A 19,916-nucleotide genomic window follows, 5' to 3' on the forward strand; every position below is an offset into this window, starting at 1 on the left:
GTTTTAAGAGTACAATCTGGACCAGCAACTAAATCCTATCAAAACTTGTTTAAAACATTTTCAAATATTTTAAAAAATATTTTTAACAGATAGCTCTCATTTTTCTCATATCCGTAGAGTATAAGAACATCGAAATCCGACAAGAAACGAAGGAGATATGAATTTTTCAAATTGGAAGCTGATTGCTGGAAATCTAGTCTCGGAGCTCCGAGAAAACAACCTGGACACAAAAAAATAGAGCCGTTGGGGGTCCAACGGCTAGTAGTTTTTTTACCCAAAAATGACCGAAATACCCCCAAAACGGTCATATTGAGTTTGAACTCTATATATACACATTGTATGGACATAAAACCAAAAGATGAACATGTTCCAACTCAAAAGAACCCTTGAAAACTACTTGCAATCATTTTGGGTTAATTTTCTCTCACCAATCTCTTGTTCCTTGATTTGAGAAAATCATTTGAGATTGGTTTAGGCATTACGTGTAATTATCTTTGAGAGTGCATTGTGAGCTCTACTTTGTATTAGCCTATCTAGAGGCAAGTGAGCAACATCTTCTTTTCTTCATTGTAAACTTGGCAACAAAGGGCGCCGTATTTAAGACCCTTGGAGCTTGGACGCTTGGATTGTAAAAGGCGAAAGGAACGCCGTATTTAAGTTCCTTGGAAGATAGTGGATACCTCAAGGAGAGCAAACTTGAGAAGAGTGGAGTAGGTCTTGGGTTTAAGACCGAACCACTATAAAAGTGCTTGTGTCAAAGCCTCTTGTCTCTCTACCTCCTTCTCTTGATTGGTGATTGGTACACATCTCTCTTACTCTCTCTTATTGGTGCTTTAATATTCATATCCTTGCTTGAGTGAGTGATTAGCACTTAAGTTGAAATTGCATATTCATCTTTTTCTAATTAAGCCTCTCATCATTCTAGTCAAGTTATAAAATCAACTAGGGAGTAAAGTTTACATCATTACTATTAAGCTTAATTAATCTAACTAACTTGATTGAGAAAAGTTCAAACTAGGGTAATTTTGGTAAGGAGTTTTTAAAGAGAATAAGTTTTTTAAATAAACCCAATTCACCCCCCTCTTGGGTTGCCTAGTGGGATTTCACGATTCGATTCACCGATTCAAACCAAATACGACTATTTCCAATTCCATACTTACCCCTTCCTAAAAAACGCCACTCTTGCTCCATCCCTTAAATCCCCGAAACCTCTTTTCCTTTCCCAATTTAACAACACAACTTTTACCATTCCATCTTCAATCTCAAACTACAAATTTTTTTCCCACGGGAGGCCACCTCTGCCGTCATCTGAAATGACCCGCACCACCACATAACAGAGGACACTTTTGAGATACCAAACTCTGCAGAGGAAGAAGATTCTTCATTTGACAGCATGAGGAAGTTTGTCTTCTTAAAAAGCCACATGAGACAAGAATCAATGTATCGTGTGTCTTTGTAAAAAAAAATCCATACCCATCTCTCTCTCATGCAACTTCTCTGTTGCAATCCTCACCAGCCAGCGAAAATGAACTGATTTTGGGGTGTTCTTTTGTTATTTGCAATCTGTTACGGTCGCCTAGGTATGGGATTGGGTGGGACCCAACCTGGTATGGGACAGGTTTAAAGGGCCTTACCTAACGCGTTCCATCAGCTCTGGAGCTTTTGACGTATCAGTAAGGTACTTAACATTTGATATCACAGCAGCCACCACGTCCCGTGTTCGAGTCATGGAAGGGGTGACCTGTGAAAAGGACTACATAGAAAAAAGCTAGAGTGAAAGCTGTCACAGAGTGGGCCGTCGAGGACTGCGGGTGCAGAAGCGTGGTGGTATGTTACGGTTCTAAGTGGGGGCCCGCCTAGGTATGGGACTGCGTGAGATCCAACCTGGTATGGGACAGGTTTAAAGGGCCTTGCCTAACGCGTTCCATCAGCTCTGGAGCTTTTGGCGTATCGGTAAGGTACCTAACACAATCTCTCTCTGAATCGACCTTTCCTTCTCCAATTTTGGGCTTCCATTAACTAATTTGAGGATTTCTTTTTTGGCGGTTTCTTTTTGAAAGTAATATACTTCATCTACGTTTCATATTATTGTTATTATTTGAATGTCTTTGCAGGCAGACACAGAGCCGGCAGACTCAGAGCCGCCAGAGAGAAGAGGAAGGGGTATTGGCCATGGGGTTTAGGGTTTTGGCTTTCAATTATACTTTTAAATGCCAACATCTAAGGGTTTCCATGGACGAATTTAGGGTTTTCTTATGTTTCCTGCAATCTCTCTCTCCATCCACGCTTCCAAGAGGTAGGGTTCTTTCAATGAGTAAGACAATTTCTAATATTTCTTATTCTTCCCCCTTTCTGTAGATTTTTTTTGTCAGAATCGATATCTATGTGTTATAGACACGTTGAGAAGAAAAATGGAGATAATACACGTTTGAAGCCATTTAACATATGGGTATGTAGCTTTTGTTTCTGAAACTTTCAAGGTCAGCAACGAAATTGGTTGGCAATTGAAACGGGTAACCATTTAGGATTGATCACTATGATATTTTTTGTAGGGATTTGCTAGCGTCCATAGCAGAAGGCATTTCGGGGATGGCCTGTTGCATGTCACAGCAACCACCTCTTCTCGGCTGAAAAGTGAGCCCATGTGGCTGCTCTGACATGCAACAGGCCATCCTCAAAATACCTTCTGCGATAGACGCTAGGAATTCTTTTTTTTAGGGAAAGTTACACTTAGACCCCCTGTGGTTTCTGACACATTCAACTTAGCCCATAATGTTTAAAAAGTTACAAGTAGACCCCTGTGGTTTCAATTTGTGCAAGGTAGACCCCCTCAGTTGACGGTTCGTCCACAGATTGAAGGGTTAGGATGATCCTATATATGGAGGTGATTTTTTGGGCACACCCTATCTATCTCAGGGTCCATCAAATGAACGCTTTGGATCATCCAAACAATGTAGGCCTACTGTGTTTTTGGCAATGGGCCCAAACCCCACACCCGAATCCAAACACTACCAAAAATCATTTCCGTATGTTGATCCTAACTATCTGATCTATGATCAACCCTCTAATGGTTAGGATCAACCTACGGAAATGATTTTTGGGGCACAACTTATTTGGGCTTTGTCCCATCTTATAGACGGTTCGGATCATCCTATGGTGTCGCCGTACGGTACTTTAAAAAAAATAATGGACTCTAAGGCCTTTCATCATATAAAAACTCCATTTAATAAATCAATGCTTCATACCTTTCTTGTCGGGCTTCCATCTTTCCTCTTCTTCTCAATTACCAGTTTCTTGAATACTAAAATATCCTCAACACATAGTGATAAAGATAGTCCCGTGAGGCCACCTAAATTGGTAGTCCTATGCAACTCCTCTAAAAAGTGATAAAAATTGGTCATCCAACGAGGACCACTATATTGGGCGGCTCATGTTCACTACTTATATGATCTTAACCGATCTAAACCGTTTGTTTTTGCAGACTTCTCCATGGAATGTTATCACATTTTTGTTAAGTAATTTAGCTATGATACAAAATATTCATCTTATTTAGAGAAAAAGTTTTGGGAAATGAATAAAAAGACGAGTCAGGGAGGTGACCCAGGGAAGAAAAGGGGCTGAAAATATCACTTCCCTGAATTTTTATATAATGTCGGCACGTACATACATTATTAGATGATCCAAGCCATTCATTTGTTGCACAACGTATTTATGTTGAATGGTTTGGATCAATGAAAAATGTGGGCCCTACAGTAGTTTCTTAAAAATGTTGGACTTCATATATAGCATATAAAATTTCAATCCAAATGAATGGTTCGAATTAATGATTGGCTTTAGTTTTTGGATTGTGGGAGTCCAACCAAGGCCTCTCCGATGGAGTGGAACTCCGCCACAATGGTCAAGGCATGGGTTCCACAAGTTCGATAGTCTTTAAGGACTACGTAGCTGCTCTGCTCAGCTATCTATTATATTATATAATAACAAAGGGAATTGCTAATTTCACTTTCCAGCTGATTTTCTCTTCATTAAAGAGGTGGCTGCTGTCGGATGCAACAGACCATACGCGAAATGCCTTCTGCCATGGACGCTAGCAAATCCCAATAATAACAAAATATCATTTCTCTCTTTTCGGCGTATATTGGACTCATTCCTCTATCTCTTTCTCTTCCTTTGCTTGAAAGAAATCAATATCAGAAGTAAGGTTTGGATCTCGTTTTACTCAATTTTTCTATCGTTTCAGCTATGAACTCTTTAATCTTGATACAATTTGTTTTAATTTCATCTCCAATCTCTTCTTTGTACTGTTTTTCTCTCTGATGGGTTTTGTGTATTTTATCTATTTCTGTTCTGATTCTCACCCAAAAAAAGATTTTTTTTTTTTAAATTGTGTGATTGATGGAATATTATGGTAGTGAATTTGAGGTTTTTGTTAGAACATGATCCCCCCCCCCCTTTTTTTAATAAATTCTGTGATTCATGGAATGATTATGATAGTGAATTTGTTGTTGTTCATGGGTCTCTCTCTCTCTCTCTCTCTCTCTCTCTCTCTCTCTCTCTCATAATTATGAACACACAGACTGTTATGTATCTAAATGGGTTCCGCTTGGGGTAGCATAAATTAGTTTAGATATTTGTGGTTTTTAGATTTGATATTTAGTTGTTGGGTATGTAGGGGTCTTAGTGATAAGGGTTATCTAGATTGATTCTGAGACAATCAATGTGTTTCGTTGAAGATCATGTTTCCGCCTATGCACAAGAGGATGATGATTGGATGATAGCCGTTTGCTGTTGTTTTCGTGGAATCCGTGTTGGTTGGATGACACACATCAATGGGGAGGCCATTTTTGAGCAACTGCAAAGCACTTCCCATTATAAAGGAAATCTTTTTCCCACTATAAACGAAAGTAACTGCTTCCCATTATAAAGAAAAGCCTTTCCCACTAAAAAAGAAACTATCTCGTTTTTCAAAGGGAACCATTTCTATCAATGAACCAAACATTTTTTCTTGATGCATATCCTCATGAAGCTTTTCTATTTTCTCACTTTGTACAGAATTATGATACTTTCCACCTTCTATTATAGATTGACTTCGTGGCACTTAGCTTTTCTTTTCTTTTTTCTTTTTTGGAATTTTTTAAATATTAACTATTCTACTAATTATTAGTGTCGCCTGTGTGCTCTTCTAATTCGAGTTACCATGCACAGCCCACTTCCATATTATAACTAAGTTTCCATTTCTGAAATTTCTAATGTTTTGTTTTCATACTCCCGAATTTCTGATATTTGTTTCCATACTCTCGAATTACTCTGTGTTGAGAATGTTCTTCACAGATGGATTGATTCATTAACTTGTCAGCCTTACCTTTATTAGGTACTAGACATGACATCACACAGTGATGGAACTTTTAATGTGAAAAGAAGTGAGCAAGCCCTTTCTCTTTAGTTTTGATAGTTCTGGTCTCATGCGCTCTTTCATTATACCCATATGACAGTTTCAGAAACCGCATGCTTAGTTGTATTCCCATTTTCCTTTGAGGCTAATGCTCAAAACTTTTTTAATTAGTTTCTTGGGTCAATGGTCTTATCTTTCTTTTTATTAACTTGACCGCCTTACCAAATTTAGACAGTAAAGGTAGTATTACACAGTAACAGAACTAATGCTAATATGATCTTGTATTCCGTATTTTATTTTGTCGTAGTGCTTGTATTATTTTCATTATTTGAATATTATGCATATTGTGAGGGAGGTCTGGGGCTACTTTCAGGCTTCTTTGGCATGACATGAGTGTTGCCAATGCTTTTTTCTTGATTTCCAGGTTCATTTGGTCTGTGGCCCGTCTCCTAATAGGAGGTGTAATCTTTAGTGTCTCTGCTCCTTGGCTATATCATAGGAAAGGGAATAATGAAGTGATAAAATCTCTTAGACGTGAAGACACTCTTTTAGTGGTTGGCGAGTGGGTTAGAAATTATGATCTCTTTGGGCTTTAAATTGATAGGAGTCTTGCCATTTCTCAGTGGAAGACTTGCGTAGAGAATGAAATCAGTTGCAGAAACTGCCACTTTGCATAGTTTCTTGATAACTTGAGAGGTGGATGATGCTATCATCTGGGATCTGAAACTTAATTTGTGTGGTAGATATTTGGGTGTGAGGTTTTGGAGATTAAGAGGTGTGCTAAAATTCCTCTTTTAGGGACATTCTGTTTTTAGGACTCTAATAACGTGGGTGTATGTGAGCAACCAGACCAACACCGCATCTATAATAATTCCTCTTTTGGGTGTGAGACTCTTAAATGTTACTGGATGGCTGAGCTGTGAGGATAAGGTATTAACATCACATTGAGATTATGTGATTAGTAGGATGAAACTCTAGGTCCATGTGCTTTTCTTAGAGGTTTTGGGTGTGGATGGTATACTAAGACTCTTGATGATGATAAGTTCCTCCGTTCTCCTGATGTGCAATTCATTTTTCCTTGTTCTTGACTTTACTTCGTCTTGTAAATATTGTACTTTCTTTCCTGAGTAAGAAATTTTCTCCAATGTCATAAAGAAATCTAGAGAAATCCTTTCCCCAAACCCCATCCCTGTATCAGTATCTGTAAATGTACTCATTCTTCCTTATTGCTTCTAGTAAGTATGCTATATGCTTCAGCTGTTGCTAGGAACCATAATTTTTATTTTTATTTTTTTAAATTTAGGAGAACCTTCCTCCTGTCTATGCAGAGTGTTTGTCATGTGATCACCATCACCTATAATTATATCAATCTTTGATTCTTAACAATAGAGACTGTTCTATTTTGCTGTTGTTTTTCTTCTTAGAATCTATATTTGTTTTGCAGGCAGTGATTTTAGCCTACAATGGGTGGAAGCTTGATAGATGATGATTGGGAGTTCACAGGCTCATCCAATGCAGTCAGTACTGTAGTATTGGTTGGACGTACCGGCAACGGAAAAAGTGCAACGGGAAATACCATCCTCGGAAAGAAAGCGTTCAGGTCGAGAGCCAGTTCCAATGGTGTTACAAGTACTTGTGAATTGCAGACTACTGTTCTCAAAGATGGTCGTATTGTGAATGTTATTGACACTCCTGGTAGGCCTATTTCTATCTAATAACACCTGCCACATTAGACAATGACATAGTATCTTTTGACATAATTTGAAAATTTTCATATTTGAATTGCCATGTGTTAGCTGGAAGACCAATATGAGGATTTTTTTTTGAATGACACTAATATCAGGATCTTGTCTTAAAAAAAAATCTAATATCAGGATCTTTTAATTGGGTTCTTTGTGTAATTTAAAAGATATTTTATTACAAATGACTCATGAAGTCTTCAAACATGAAGCTTTCTGCGATCCGTAACTTTTCATTAGGCACTTTCTATGTGTTGTTAAATTGTTAGTTTCTTATCCACTCTTTCTAGAAATCTTTAGTCATTGTATGGCATCTTCATTTTTGTAGAAATTACTTCCTTAGACTATCCAACTATTTATCTACCTATAGTCTGGTAGGGAAAAGGATTATCGAATCTTTCTCTTAAGTGTTGTAATTTGTTATCAATCAAGGCAGAATTTCTGACACTGTCTCTTGAGTATAGTGAATTTTATTGTTTTGTATTATTTATTAATATAAGTGGCTCTAGGCTTCTAATATGGGCCAACACATGCTTTTTCTATCAAATAATGTCATCTAATAAATATGCTTTTATTGGAGAATTCCTAATTTTGCAATTCATTTGCAGGACTATTTGATTTTACGGCGGGATCCGAATTCATCGGCAAAGAGATCATCAAATGTATTAATTTGGCCAATGATGGGATTCATGCCGTTCTTGTTGTTTTCTCAGTTAGAACTCGTTTTTCAAAGGAAGAAGAAGCTGCACTTCAAAGCTTACAGACTTTTTTTGGAGAGAAAATTGCTAACTACATGATTGTAGTATTTACTGGCGGGGATGAACTTGAAGAGAATGATGAGACCTTGTCCGATTATTTGGGTCGTGAGTGCCCTGAGCCTTTAAAGGTTAGATTTCATATCTACTCAGACTTTTATAATATTTCCACTTTTTTAGTGATTAAAAAAAGTTATATTAAGAAAGCAAGGAATGCGGTCACGAGCAGCTAATATAAGGACCAAAACAGAAAAATTAAGCAGTTCCTCAAAAGTTTAATGATCATGAACATACAACCGATGCTCTTCCTGGTACACCACACCAAACTAAGGAAGCCATGTCTGAGTTTGCTGACCCGTAGACATGCGGAAAAGAAATCTTGTGCATCTCTTGAATGGCATTCACAAATCTCCATGGATCTTCCTATCTTTCAACCATTGAATAATGTTGAGAGACCCCTCCACCACGACCACCAAGTCAAGTAATGGAGTGAAGGGCTATCCACGAAGCCATGAATGCGAGGAGATCATTCCTGAAATTATGATGGCCAAGTGCTGCCCCTCAACCCCATCTCTTGAATGGCATTCACAAATCTCCATGGATCTTCCTATCTTTCAACCATTGAATAATGTTGAGAGACCCCTCCACCACCACCACCAAGTCAAGTAATGGACTGAAGGGGGACTATCAACAAGCCACGAAGCCATGAATGCAAGGAGATCATTCCTGAAATTATGATGGCCAAGTGCTGCACATAAGACCCCTCAACCTCAATGGGAAAGTCCACAAAACATATAGGTATAAAATTGTCATTGTGACAAGCTTGACATTGGTCAATGGCAAACCCCTTAATTTGGATTTTGTAGGCTAAAAGGGGCCCACTTGATTGATTGTGCAAGTTTGGGTTTTTTTTTTAATTTCCTGGATTTGTTTAAATGTAAAGATCCTAATTAGTATCTTGATGATATAACTAATGAAAGAGTTTCCTATTTGGTTAGTATAGTATAGTATAAAGTTTGGTTCAAGTTTCCAAGTTGAAAGGTTTATATTTAGTAAGTGATGGAGTCTTAGATTAGTTTCTTATTTCCAATTGTTGTCTTTAGCAGGTTTTTATTAGTCTTTGTTTTTATTTGGAAATTTAAATAAAGTGGGATGTAACTTTATTATCAGTTAGAATAGGAAGTGATTTAATTAAAATGTCTAGAGTTGTAAAGTGTCTAGGAGACAAGAGTCCATGCTAATTTTCATGAGGGGTTTTCTCTTTATATAATGTAAAGCGTCATGACTAGAGATGACATGATGAATAAAAGATTTTGAAGCTCTTTTCTCTTGCATGGATGCGACTTACATTACTATTAGACGTGGGTGTGATGCTTATGGTCTAGATATTGGTGTGATGCTTTTGGTTAGTTAGTGTTGTGATGCCCTAACTCCTGTTGTTGCTAACGTTTTAGCATGATCCAACGGATGGATCTTGATCTAGATCAGAACTGGATTTAGGTGTTGCCAAAACCTGCAGAACTGAAGAAACTTTCATATTTGTTTTTTTTCCTTAACGATTGTTCTCAAACTCTGATATTGTCTTTGATTAACAATTTCCTATCACATACTATAATTTCAGGGAGATTTAACGGTCAGATCTTTCCCGATCCTTTGGGCCAGTTTCTAAAAATAACCATTTTTTCTAAATCTGAAAATTCAAAAGTTGATGTTCTTCAATTCCCTGGGCTGGATTCCATCTAATTCACCGCTGTAGTCCAATCCCTATGCCTTCCAACCCTCTGAGCTTTCCCATTCCTAGAAGTGTCCTGCATCATGGAAAATCCACGAGAAGAATAGCACTCATAAAGCCGGAGCTCTCACTTCACTAAAGTCCTTTACCTCGGCTAGACTAAAAAAAATGCCCCCTACCCTCCCTATGATGGACCCCTTAAAATTCCCCCCACACCAGCTGCTACCGGATTACCTAAGGTAGAACCATCTGAATTCAGCTTAAGATATTACATAGGAGATCATCTTGGGTACACATTTAACAACCACCCAATAAACAATGTAATTAAACACCATGTTATTTAAAGAACCACCAGATTTTCTGCCTTTGTGAAGTTTTTCTTATTTCTTTCTCTTGACACCATCCAAAGCAATGAACTACAAAGTCTTACCATTTTCATTCCATGGGTAGTACACCCCCGACTCAATCAATTCCCTGTTATGCTCTGGCACCACCCAACTAACACCAAAAAGACGGGTAACTCAATATCTCACCAACTACCTTGTCATGAAGAAATAAATTAATCACCATTTCAAGCAGCCCCCACATATGATACACCTTTTGTTCATGATATGATTGCAGTTTCTTTGATGACTGACCGCAAGGATTTTATTTTTATTTTTTTAATGGTTAACCGTAAGGATTTTATCGAGACAAGCTGGAAAACATTGCGACGACCATGGGTTTGGCGGATGGTAAGAACTTTTTAAACAAGTTGCCTGTATCAATGTAATATTCGACAATGGTATAATTGTGGTGATCATGGATCTGGCAGCTCGTAGCACTCTAAGCAGGGTTCCCTGCATGGTAAGGAACAACTAATCTTGGGGATGTGAATAAAAGTGTCGCAGAATAGTAAATACGAGGTGAGTCGGTGTGGGAATCAGATCACATTGCCCAAGTTGTGACCCTCCTTGTCCAGGTCGGACATGGTAAGGTCCAGGTCATACGCTTGGAGCCTCGATTACATCCTTGACTGCGAACAGCTTTGTCCTCCACGTCGACATCCATGTTGGGAACAACTAGCAAGTAGGTGGACCTCAAATGTGTCTGGATAGTAGGTCTGTGAAGTGGGAGGCTGGAGAAGCAGACACAAGCCCATCACGCTGAAATAGGAATACCCAAAGCTCAGAAAATAAGGGAAGATCTAAGCGAGTGTGTATGGATGTAGAAAATTTAACATTCATTCACTATACCTTGTAAGTTGTATCTAATCTTATGATGCTCATCCAATGATTACTGAATACTAGGAAATTGGTCGAATAAACTCTTCATCTTGACGAGGTGGTGTTAAATAGTTTGATTTCCCTTCTTGCACTGTTGAAGTTCTATCCGCAATTGCATACTTCGGGTCATGCCTGCAAAGCCTTTCATGAATTTCCTAGAGGTGACATCAACTCATCAAGAACACGTGCTAGATCCTTCGGGGATAGGGTGAAGTTAATCCATGTAGCAACATGCTCAGTAGACCGTTGTCGTACTATGGATCATTTTTTATCAAGTGTCAGATTTGGCAAACCTCAAAAAGAAAGATTCGTGGATTCGCCAAAAATATATTAATCAATTCTCAAATTTTAATTATGACAAGTAATATATTAAAAATTTTAATAGGTTAAGTAAATATAATATTTTATTTCCATATAAAAACCTATTATTAGGATGGATAAAACTCAAAACATGCGGTAATTATGAAGTTGTGACAGTAGTATGCAGAAAAAAATAAATAAAAGAGACCTAGAAGCTATGATTTGGCCGACACTTTGAATTTCTTGTTGACGCACGTGTCGTGTCGTGTCCGACACGACACCCGTGTCCACACGTGTCGGCACTCCTTTAGACACTTTTAAATGTAGTGCTTAAGTTTTAGTAACTTTATATGTATGTACGCATATGAGTGTGCTACTATTTCTAGATTTTTAAGGGTTTCCATGTCAGATATCTCATATCCGTGTCAAAACTCGGCACACGAATCCGTATCCACAAATCATGATTGTATGTACTTTCTATTTTAGCCGTGTCCCCGTTTCTAAATTTTGGGAGTTTGCCGTGTCCGACACTCCGTTTCCATGTCGACACGCGACACTCGTGTCCGTGTCCACAAATCATAGCCTAGAAGTGTCGCCATGAATCTTGAAGTATTGGAGTTCGAGATGTGTCCGGCACGAGTAATTCCCCCATTCATTAGAATCCTTGTAACATAGATATTTAGTTTTCTGGATTTTGAAGGCCCTTGTTGTTAGGCACTTTTTGGTTGTAATTCCCTTGTCTTTGCTTTATATAATTCTATTACCATCTGTTGAAAAATTCTAAGAAAAACTGTGGGATGCCACTATGCTTCCAGGGGGGAAAGTGTTTGTTGAATTAGGTGGCGAATAATATCTTGACTGTTGACATCTTGAAAATAGGTAAGTAACAATTGGCAAGAATGTGTTTCAGGTACAAAGGAGCAAAAAAAAACAGCTAACTCCTTATTCATTCGTTGCTAGATGGCTAGAAGGATATGCACTACATTCTTAAAGTTTGGGGTGAGTTAGGTGTTTCGGTGTTTTGCTCTGGATTTATTTAGAGCGTGGGTGGGAGGTTTGCCAAGTGTTAAGGCCACATTCTTTGTAGCATCACGCATCATGCAATCGGTTGAGTATTTGGAAGGAACATGCCAACCTCTATGCGGAAGATCATGAAAAGATAATTTTTTTTTATATACATTAGGCTTTTACCAGAAAAAAGAGTTATAGGCTATGCCAAAGCTTAATATACAGTTAGAAAACTGAATCCTTTATTGGATGAAATAACTTCTTGGAAACATAGCTTCTCGTTGAAGTATCCTTTTAAAACAATATATGAATTGTTAGGAAGATTTTTGTAAAGAGTTATAGATCTCTAGGGCTATTTCTATTGGTTTTTAAGGTGATTTTTTAGGGCCTCAAAAAGTTTTCAAAATTTTAATAATAAAAGTTATAACAAGTTTTAAATTAATTTGTGGAGTTAGCCATTTCAAAAAATAAAAATTAAAATAAAATAAAATTTGTGGAGTTATTTGGGAGATGCTATATGACTATAAACAACACTATAACTTAACTTATTTTCAGGCATTTATATAATTCTATCCCTTGGAATTCACTAATTTTTTTTCTAAACCTATCAAAACAAAATTAATTAAAATGTCATTGAATGTTGGGTTACTTATAAGACCTTAACAACAAAAATTTGAAAATTCTTTGTAGCGCTGGTCATTGTAAAAAAAATCTTTGAAATGAGCTATAAACTGCTTAAGTTAATACTTTGTTGAAAAGCTATGCTCCAAGGAGTTTTCTATCAATTTGAAAGACTATTGTTCTGTGATCAATTCTCATCAGAAATCGAGGGAGGTTCTTTAAGACATTGACGAAAAAGGGGGAGCTCAAAATGTGAGACAAATTTCTATTTGATTTGCTTGACTTTTTATGGGAGCCGCATTGGTAGAATTGAAGATTCTAATGAGGTGGAGGCTTTAGCTTCTTCAATGGTCTTAGGGTTTTTTGCAAGGAGTTAGAAGGGTTATGGATGGTAGAATGGGGCATGTGGAATAGCTCGAGTCCCTGGAGGTTAGCTCAGATTTTAGATGAAATTTGGGATTCATCTGGTAGTTTAGTGGTGCCTTTTGTTCACGTTAGTACAAGGCCACTTTGTGGCCGAGGGTTCTGGGGGTAGTCTTTGGCTCTTTTGCTGGTGTAGTTTTCTTATATCCTCAATGAAGTTTCTCTTTATTTTGAATGATGGTAAACTTTATTAACAAAAAGAGAAGCAGAAGTACACAAACGTCTAGGGTAGGGGCTTCTCCCCTTGAGCCACCAAATGACATTTAAGAAATTCCCTTCCACTATCAGCATATCCGTATCACCTCTCACTATATATATGATTCCCTACAACACAACCCTAACCTCTGCTTCATTTGAATCCTTAACCCTGTCCAGACCAACAAGTGTTGCATAACTCGTCTCTAAGAAGGTCCCCAATGCTAGAAGCCCCAAGATTCCCAATGCTCGAGCCATCAAATTCAATTTCACCATACCAAGATTAGGGGGACTCCAATAAGGGGAAGGGGTTCTCCTCCCCTACTTAGTAACACAGATCTCCTTCCAGTGATACCTCAGATTCATGGAAGAGATAAAATTAAAGCACAACAAGGTCTTGGCCCAAGAGATCACTAGTGAGATAATCTTTGTGTATAGAAAATGTTGTCTTTTTACAATTTTTTTGGAAGCACGAGCATTTTTTCTCCTTCCACAAAACCCAAACATCAATCCCCATAATTTCCTCTCTCTTCTAGGCCAAGGCACATAAAACCAACTATCAAGTTAATTAGAGAACCAGGAAGGAAATACCCAAACCATCCCAAATCTCCTCAATGAAGTTTCTCATTCATGAAAAATAATCTGAAAAGAAACAATGGACCATACTAACTTGCTTATTAAATCAGAGATGTTGGGAGTGTTTGAAAATTTAGTTCATATTCAGTCACATGTCAGGAGTATATTTGTCAGTTACAGCAAAATTATGTTTTCTTTCATCTTTCCCTTAAAACTCTTCAAAATGTTGTCCATCTTGGAGCTAGATTGACATTTATTTTCGGTCATGGAGTTTAGGTTTATTGGATGCCTTAGTCCACCCTTTCAAAAAAAAAAAAAAGTTATGGTAGTTAGCACTTGAGAAATAACTTTTCGGGCATGCCTGTTGGGAAGTAATTCACTGTTCACATTTTTATAGAATTTATCCGGTACCTTTTATTACTCCTTTGCTTTGGATTCTCCAGAGATACCATATACTACAGTTTTGAATTGATTAAACTAGTACAATTTTGAATTGATCCAACTAGTCTTAATACAGATTTGACTGAAAGTTTTTATAGTACAGAACATTTGAATCTAAAAAATGATCACCTTAATTTTCTTGATTTACGTGGAGTAATCAGTACTTCCGATCATAAAGGATGAATCTATGTCCTCAACATGCCTTTTCTTTGTTGTGGATTGTGGCTTTTGAGTTCGTGCATATGTGCATGTGAGTGCAGATGCTAACAGTTACTAACTTATATGTTGTTTGCTATGTCGACAGAAAGTCCTCCGATTGTGTAAAAACCGAGTAGTTCTTTTTGATAACAAAACTAAAGATGAAATTAAGCGGACCAAACAGGTCCAGCAATTGCTCTCCCTCGTGAACATTGTCATGGCAGAAAATGGTGGACAGCCATACTCAGATGAGTTTTTCTCTGAACTCAAGGTGAAAATGTTCCTTCTTATGAGAGTTTGTAATTATAGCATGAAAACTTAATGATTGTTAACCTTAATGTTGTTTGGCAGGAAGGAGCTACAAGATTGCATAATCAACAAGAAGAGTTTGAGTCCTTAAGGGGCTGCTCAAAACGGGAGATATCTGAGTTGAAGGAGCAGATACATACATCATATGAGGAGCAGCTCAAGAGAATTACTGAGATGGTATATTCTGATTTCCCTGCCTTTTTTCTCTGATTCTTGTTCTTATTTTTTTGAGGAATGATAGAATGAAGGGCGCCCTTGCAAAAATCAACTTCCCGGGTTCCCCTATTGGTTGATTTCTACAAAGTCAACATGATTTCCACTTTTTAGGCGCCATCCACTTTTTTGGGCGCCGCCATAAATGCACTTTGCAGAAATTAACCAATAGGGGCGCCCTTGAAGCTGATTTTTGCAAATACGCCCTTTATTCTATCATTCCTCTATTTTTATACCTTTCACATGATGACTCATGTATCTCCACTTGATTGAAAGTCAACAACCATTGCACACAAGGGACTTCACTTAACTGAGGTGAAGGGTTTCATAAGCCTGCGTGTTCTGAACATGTGCCTCAGTTTCAGATAGTTACACAGGTTATTAGATATGTTACCATTATGAAATCTGATAGTGGAACATGATATGTGGGTATGTATGAATTTATACATGCATATATGTGTGTATGAAATGATATTTCTACTCTTCTACCATCATTCCCACCACTTTTTGTTTTCTCTTTTCTTATAATTACACCCACTCTGGTTTGAATGATCCTAAAAATGAAGTAATTTTTAGGAAAAGACTAACAAAAAAGCAGTGGAAATAACAAGTTTACATTACATTCCCAATTTCCGACATAAAAAGCACAAATGCACAGGGTCACAAGTAACAATCAGAAAACATCACTATAAAAATATGAGGATGCCCTCATCATGTCCACCCTCCTTATCTTCACCCTCATCATCATGCTCCTCATCTCTTAGCACATGATGAGGATGCGCTATATCTTTACCTGTATTAATGTGCAAAATAATTACTTTTTATAAATTAAAAGTGTAACAAACCTAGAAAGTACACTGACTTTGAGGAGCACTTCCTTTTAGGTGTCCCAACTTAAGAAACCAATCTGGAACTATTCCCAACTGATCTTGGTGGTTCTACAAGTGGCACATCAGCTGAATCATCGGTAAGTGTCTAAATGGAAATGACATGACACATCATGTCACTGTCCTCTAACTCGGATCATTTGAAGATCAAAGTCTCTCCCTGTTAGCATCCACCCCGTTAGATGTCATTAAACTCAATTTTGATGGCAGCTCCAATGGCATGCCCAGTTAGCAGGCAATGTAGAGATCTTTAGAAACAACCTTAAAGAGGTTCTCAAATGCTTCTCCGGACTTGGGTGTTCGATAGATCACTTTCCAACAATGTATCTTGGGCTTCCTCTTTGTGAAGGAAAACCCCAAAAACATGTGTGGGATCTGATTGTTGAAAGAATAAAGGTTGGACACTTGGATGCGGAATCTAGTATCCCTTAGATGGAGAATAACTCTAATCAAGGGAGTGTTAGCAAACATCCCTATCTAGTATCTATCTACATTCAAATGCCCTATTAGTGCGATCAATCAGATTGAGCAAATCCAACGAAGGTTCTTATGGGGAGGGTAAGATAAGAAAAAGCTGCATCTAGTGGGTTGGGAGGAGGTTTGCAAATGACCAATCAAGACCAGAGAGCGGGCGGAGGGGGCTAGGAATCCGCAAATTGAGAGAGGATATCAAAGCCCTTCTCGGTAAGTGGTTATGGAAATATGTCATTGACAGCAAGAATGGCATGCTTCTAGGTCATTGAATATCCAATGATAAATACAGGTTTAGCGGGTTAACTCTGTGGAGTGAAATCTTGCGACAATGGGATAATTTCAATGAAGGAAGCAGATTCAGAGTTTATAAGGGTGATATAATAAAATTCTGGCATGACTTATGGTGCAGCACGCCTCCGCTAGTACAGTTGTTTCCAGAGCTGTACAGGGTGACCATGGATAATGATGCTTTTGTTGCTAATTGCTATGTTAGGATTGAGGGGGGAGGAGGGTTGTGGAAAATCAATTTTTGATGGAACTTCTTTGAGAGGGAGATTGACAGGGTTGCTTGATTAATGGAGGTATTGGAGGCCTGCTATAAAGAAAACTGGAAAGATAAGGGTTTGGATCTGGAGTTCGTCTGGAACCTTCGATGTCAACTTATTCTACCACCACATTGTCCATGGTCCTCAACCCTCGCATGTAGCCAAAGTGTGGAGCATACCAGCACCTCCCAGGGTCTGTGTGTTAGGTAGATAGCTCTTCTCAACAAGATCCTTACGGTAGACATTCTTAAAATCCATGAGATGATCATTGTTGACCACTGCGCGTTATGTGTAGAGGATAGCCAAAGTTTGGAGCATTCCAGCACCTCCCAGGGTCTGAGCGTTTAGCTAGATAGCTCTTTTCAACAAGATCCTTATGGTAGACAATCTTAGAAACCATGAGATGATCATTGTTGACCACTGCGCGTTATGTGTAGAGGCGGAGGAGACGGTGGACCACGTTTTCATTCATTGCAAGATAATTAGGGAGATGGTGGATCCTAGCAAGATTTGAGTTCCCACTTTGGACCATGCGGTGAATTAGATTCTATTGCGACGGAAGCTAGATCATTATCGACGGGACTGGGGATTTTCATGGAATCTATTCAAAGATGATTCCAGCAATGCCATCTCATGAGCAAAAGGGCATTTTAACGATCGATGGCACTAATCTTTAATCATATTAGATATCATTGATTGTTGTTCAACATTCAAAAAAATCATTGATTGTTGTTCGGAGATCAATCCCCAAATTTAGCTGCATACATGGTCGGCAAACAAAAAAGCGGATATTTTGGCTAGGGAAGGAGTTAACAGAAGTGCTTTAGTTATTATTGATTGCTTCCCAATTGGCTTAAAATTGACAGTTCTTATTTGTATTGGACATCTTATCCTCCTCTTTGTACCTATTTGAGTTTTAATGAAGTTACCATTAAAAAAATAGCTTTAATCAAAGCTGTAAAATGTACCAACGAGTAGCATCCGTAGAGCTCTCCCTTCATGATTTGCCTACTGTCATAGCCGTAAAGGAGATAAATGGAAATTTCCCCTAACTACATAATGTGCCATGGACAAAAGGAGGATTTTACTCGGAACAGGGATTTGTAGTGAGATTACTGTGAAGAACTACCGACCACGAAAAAGAATAACATGCAGAAACATGTATGTTTACCAAAAACTGGATTTACCTGAGGTCATTTGGAACCACATTGAGGCCACTGTTTTCCTCGCATTCTTTTTGAAATCCTAAGGTTGTCTTGACCTTTCATCAACAGTGAATTTACGCCTGTTCGCTTAGGGGTCCATTGTAGGACGTGTGTGGTATGAGAGCATGGAGAGAGGAAAACCAGAAGGGATCAGAGGGACACGTGGTGTGGCCATCTCAATCGTTATTATGACAATCAAATGTTACTGAATATAACTACCATGTTCAAAAAGTGAATTTTAGGACTATAGACAGGTGAGGCCATTGTTTTCCACCTGTTCTTTTTTTGAAACCCGAGGCATCTTGAGTCTCGACATCAAAAAGTGAATTTTAGGCTTCATGTTAGGGGTAATATTTATGTTGACCATTCTATAGCATGTGTGAAAGAATGGAGACAGGAAGAAAAGACGAGATTAGAGGGAAACTGTCAAATATTATCTTTCTGATGATGACCTTTAAAGTAGGGAGTCATGTGGCTCTGAGTATGTGGGTATATTGCTTATGTTGGCATGCCCTTGCCTAGCGGAAATACTTGAAAAAATGAGAGGTTTATATATGAAGGGGGTGAAACATGCCTCTTTTCTGGTTTCCTCATGTTTTCCATTTTGGGTCTGGCATGGATGCTTTCCTAATACTCATTTTGAGATCTGATGATAGAAATTTACCATTTTATTCATCCGCTGTGTTTATTTTGTTCTATTGTTTGCTGCTTATATTTCGTTATATAGTGTTTTGATTATTCTGTGTTCTTTTTTCTTATTCTTTCTTTATGATGCCTCACTTGTATTCATTTGATGTGGTGATATACCCTCTAATTGATCGTTTAGATCACGATCAATGCTAGATTATTGATAATTAATGGTGAGTCAACTTGTTTACAATATTATTTAGATCGAGTGGAAGCTGAAAGAGACTACACAGAAGCTTGAAAAGCAGCTGGCTGAAGAACAAGCCGCACGAATGGAAGCAGAAAAGCTCGCTCATGCTGCTCAAATGAAATCAAATGATGAAATTCGTCAGCTCCGAGAGAGTTTGGAGAAAGCCCATAGGGAGACTGAGGACCTCCGCAAGCGGGCTGAAAGTGCTAAATGTGCCATTCTGTGATATTTTTATTTAGCTGCTTTTATTTATGGGAAACAGAGATCAGCACTTCCTTGTTTTGATATGGCATTCCTCTCATATTTTAAACTTCTTTGAATTGCTGTTTATAACTTGTTGGGAGTTCTACCAGATAATGTGAAAAGTGTGGAATAAAGAGAGTGCCAATATGAAAACAAGGAGTGCAGATATCTGCTCCCTTACTAGTACTCACAATACATTCTCCTAAGATACACACCTTTATGAGTACTTTGCTGTGTATTTGGACTATCTTTTCTTTGATAGTCTTTGTACAGAAGAATATAACTTTATCTCTATCCACTAGAAGTCATTCTATCATTGTGCAGTCCTAGGATTATAATTTTGTGTTTTCTCATTTATTTCAAGCAGGTGTTATACAATAATGGAAATAGCCACGCAATATGTATGGTTATCAGCACCATACTACATGTGATAGCTATAGCCAAGTATGCTTTTAGACCCCTGTGCTGCCATAGTTTACACTGAGCATTTTTGGTTGTATCTTTGGCTAAGTAGTAAT

The 19,916-nt window shown here is 38.0% G+C and overlaps 1 protein-coding gene across 2 annotated transcripts; it reads left to right on the forward strand.

Annotated features, from left to right (window-relative positions):
- The first annotated feature begins 4,045 nt into the window (after window positions 1–4,045).
- On the forward strand, window positions 4,046–19,714 carry LOC143864685 (immune-associated nucleotide-binding protein 9-like). Of its 2 annotated transcripts, none has more exons than XM_077375438.1 (6): window positions 4,046–4,201; window positions 6,837–7,087; window positions 7,740–8,017; window positions 14,752–14,916; window positions 14,997–15,131; window positions 19,169–19,714. In XM_077375438.1, the coding sequence occupies exons 2-6, from the start codon at window positions 6,856–6,858 to the stop codon at window positions 19,379–19,381; spliced, it is 1,023 nt and encodes a 340-aa protein (XP_077231553.1). In that variant the 5' UTR covers window positions 4,046–4,201; window positions 6,837–6,855; the 3' UTR covers window positions 19,382–19,714. The 2 variants fall into 2 exon arrangements, with proteins under 2 accessions (XP_077231553.1, XP_077231554.1); XM_077375439.1 differs by having other exon boundaries at window positions 4,050–4,196.
- The last annotated feature ends 202 nt before the right edge of the window (window positions 19,715–19,916 follow it).

This window comes from Tasmannia lanceolata, unplaced genomic scaffold (genome assembly GCF_043159265.1).
Source record: "Tasmannia lanceolata isolate RefF3 unplaced genomic scaffold, GAP_Taslan_0.1 ptg000054l, whole genome shotgun sequence".
Lineage (NCBI taxonomy): Eukaryota > Viridiplantae > Streptophyta > Magnoliopsida > Canellales > Winteraceae > Tasmannia > Tasmannia lanceolata.

Coding starts and splice junctions, on each gene's coding strand:
- LOC143864685 (XM_077375438.1), top strand. CDS start 6,856: ATGGGTGGAAGCTTGATAGATGATGATTGGGAGTTCACAGGCTCATCC. Junction 14,917..14,996: donor AGTTTTTCTCTGAACTCAAG/GTGAAAATGTTC, acceptor GTTGTTTGGCAG/GAAGGAGCTACAAGATTGCA. Junction 15,132..19,168: donor TCAAGAGAATTACTGAGATG/GTATATTCTGAT, acceptor AATATTATTTAG/ATCGAGTGGAAGCTGAAAGA.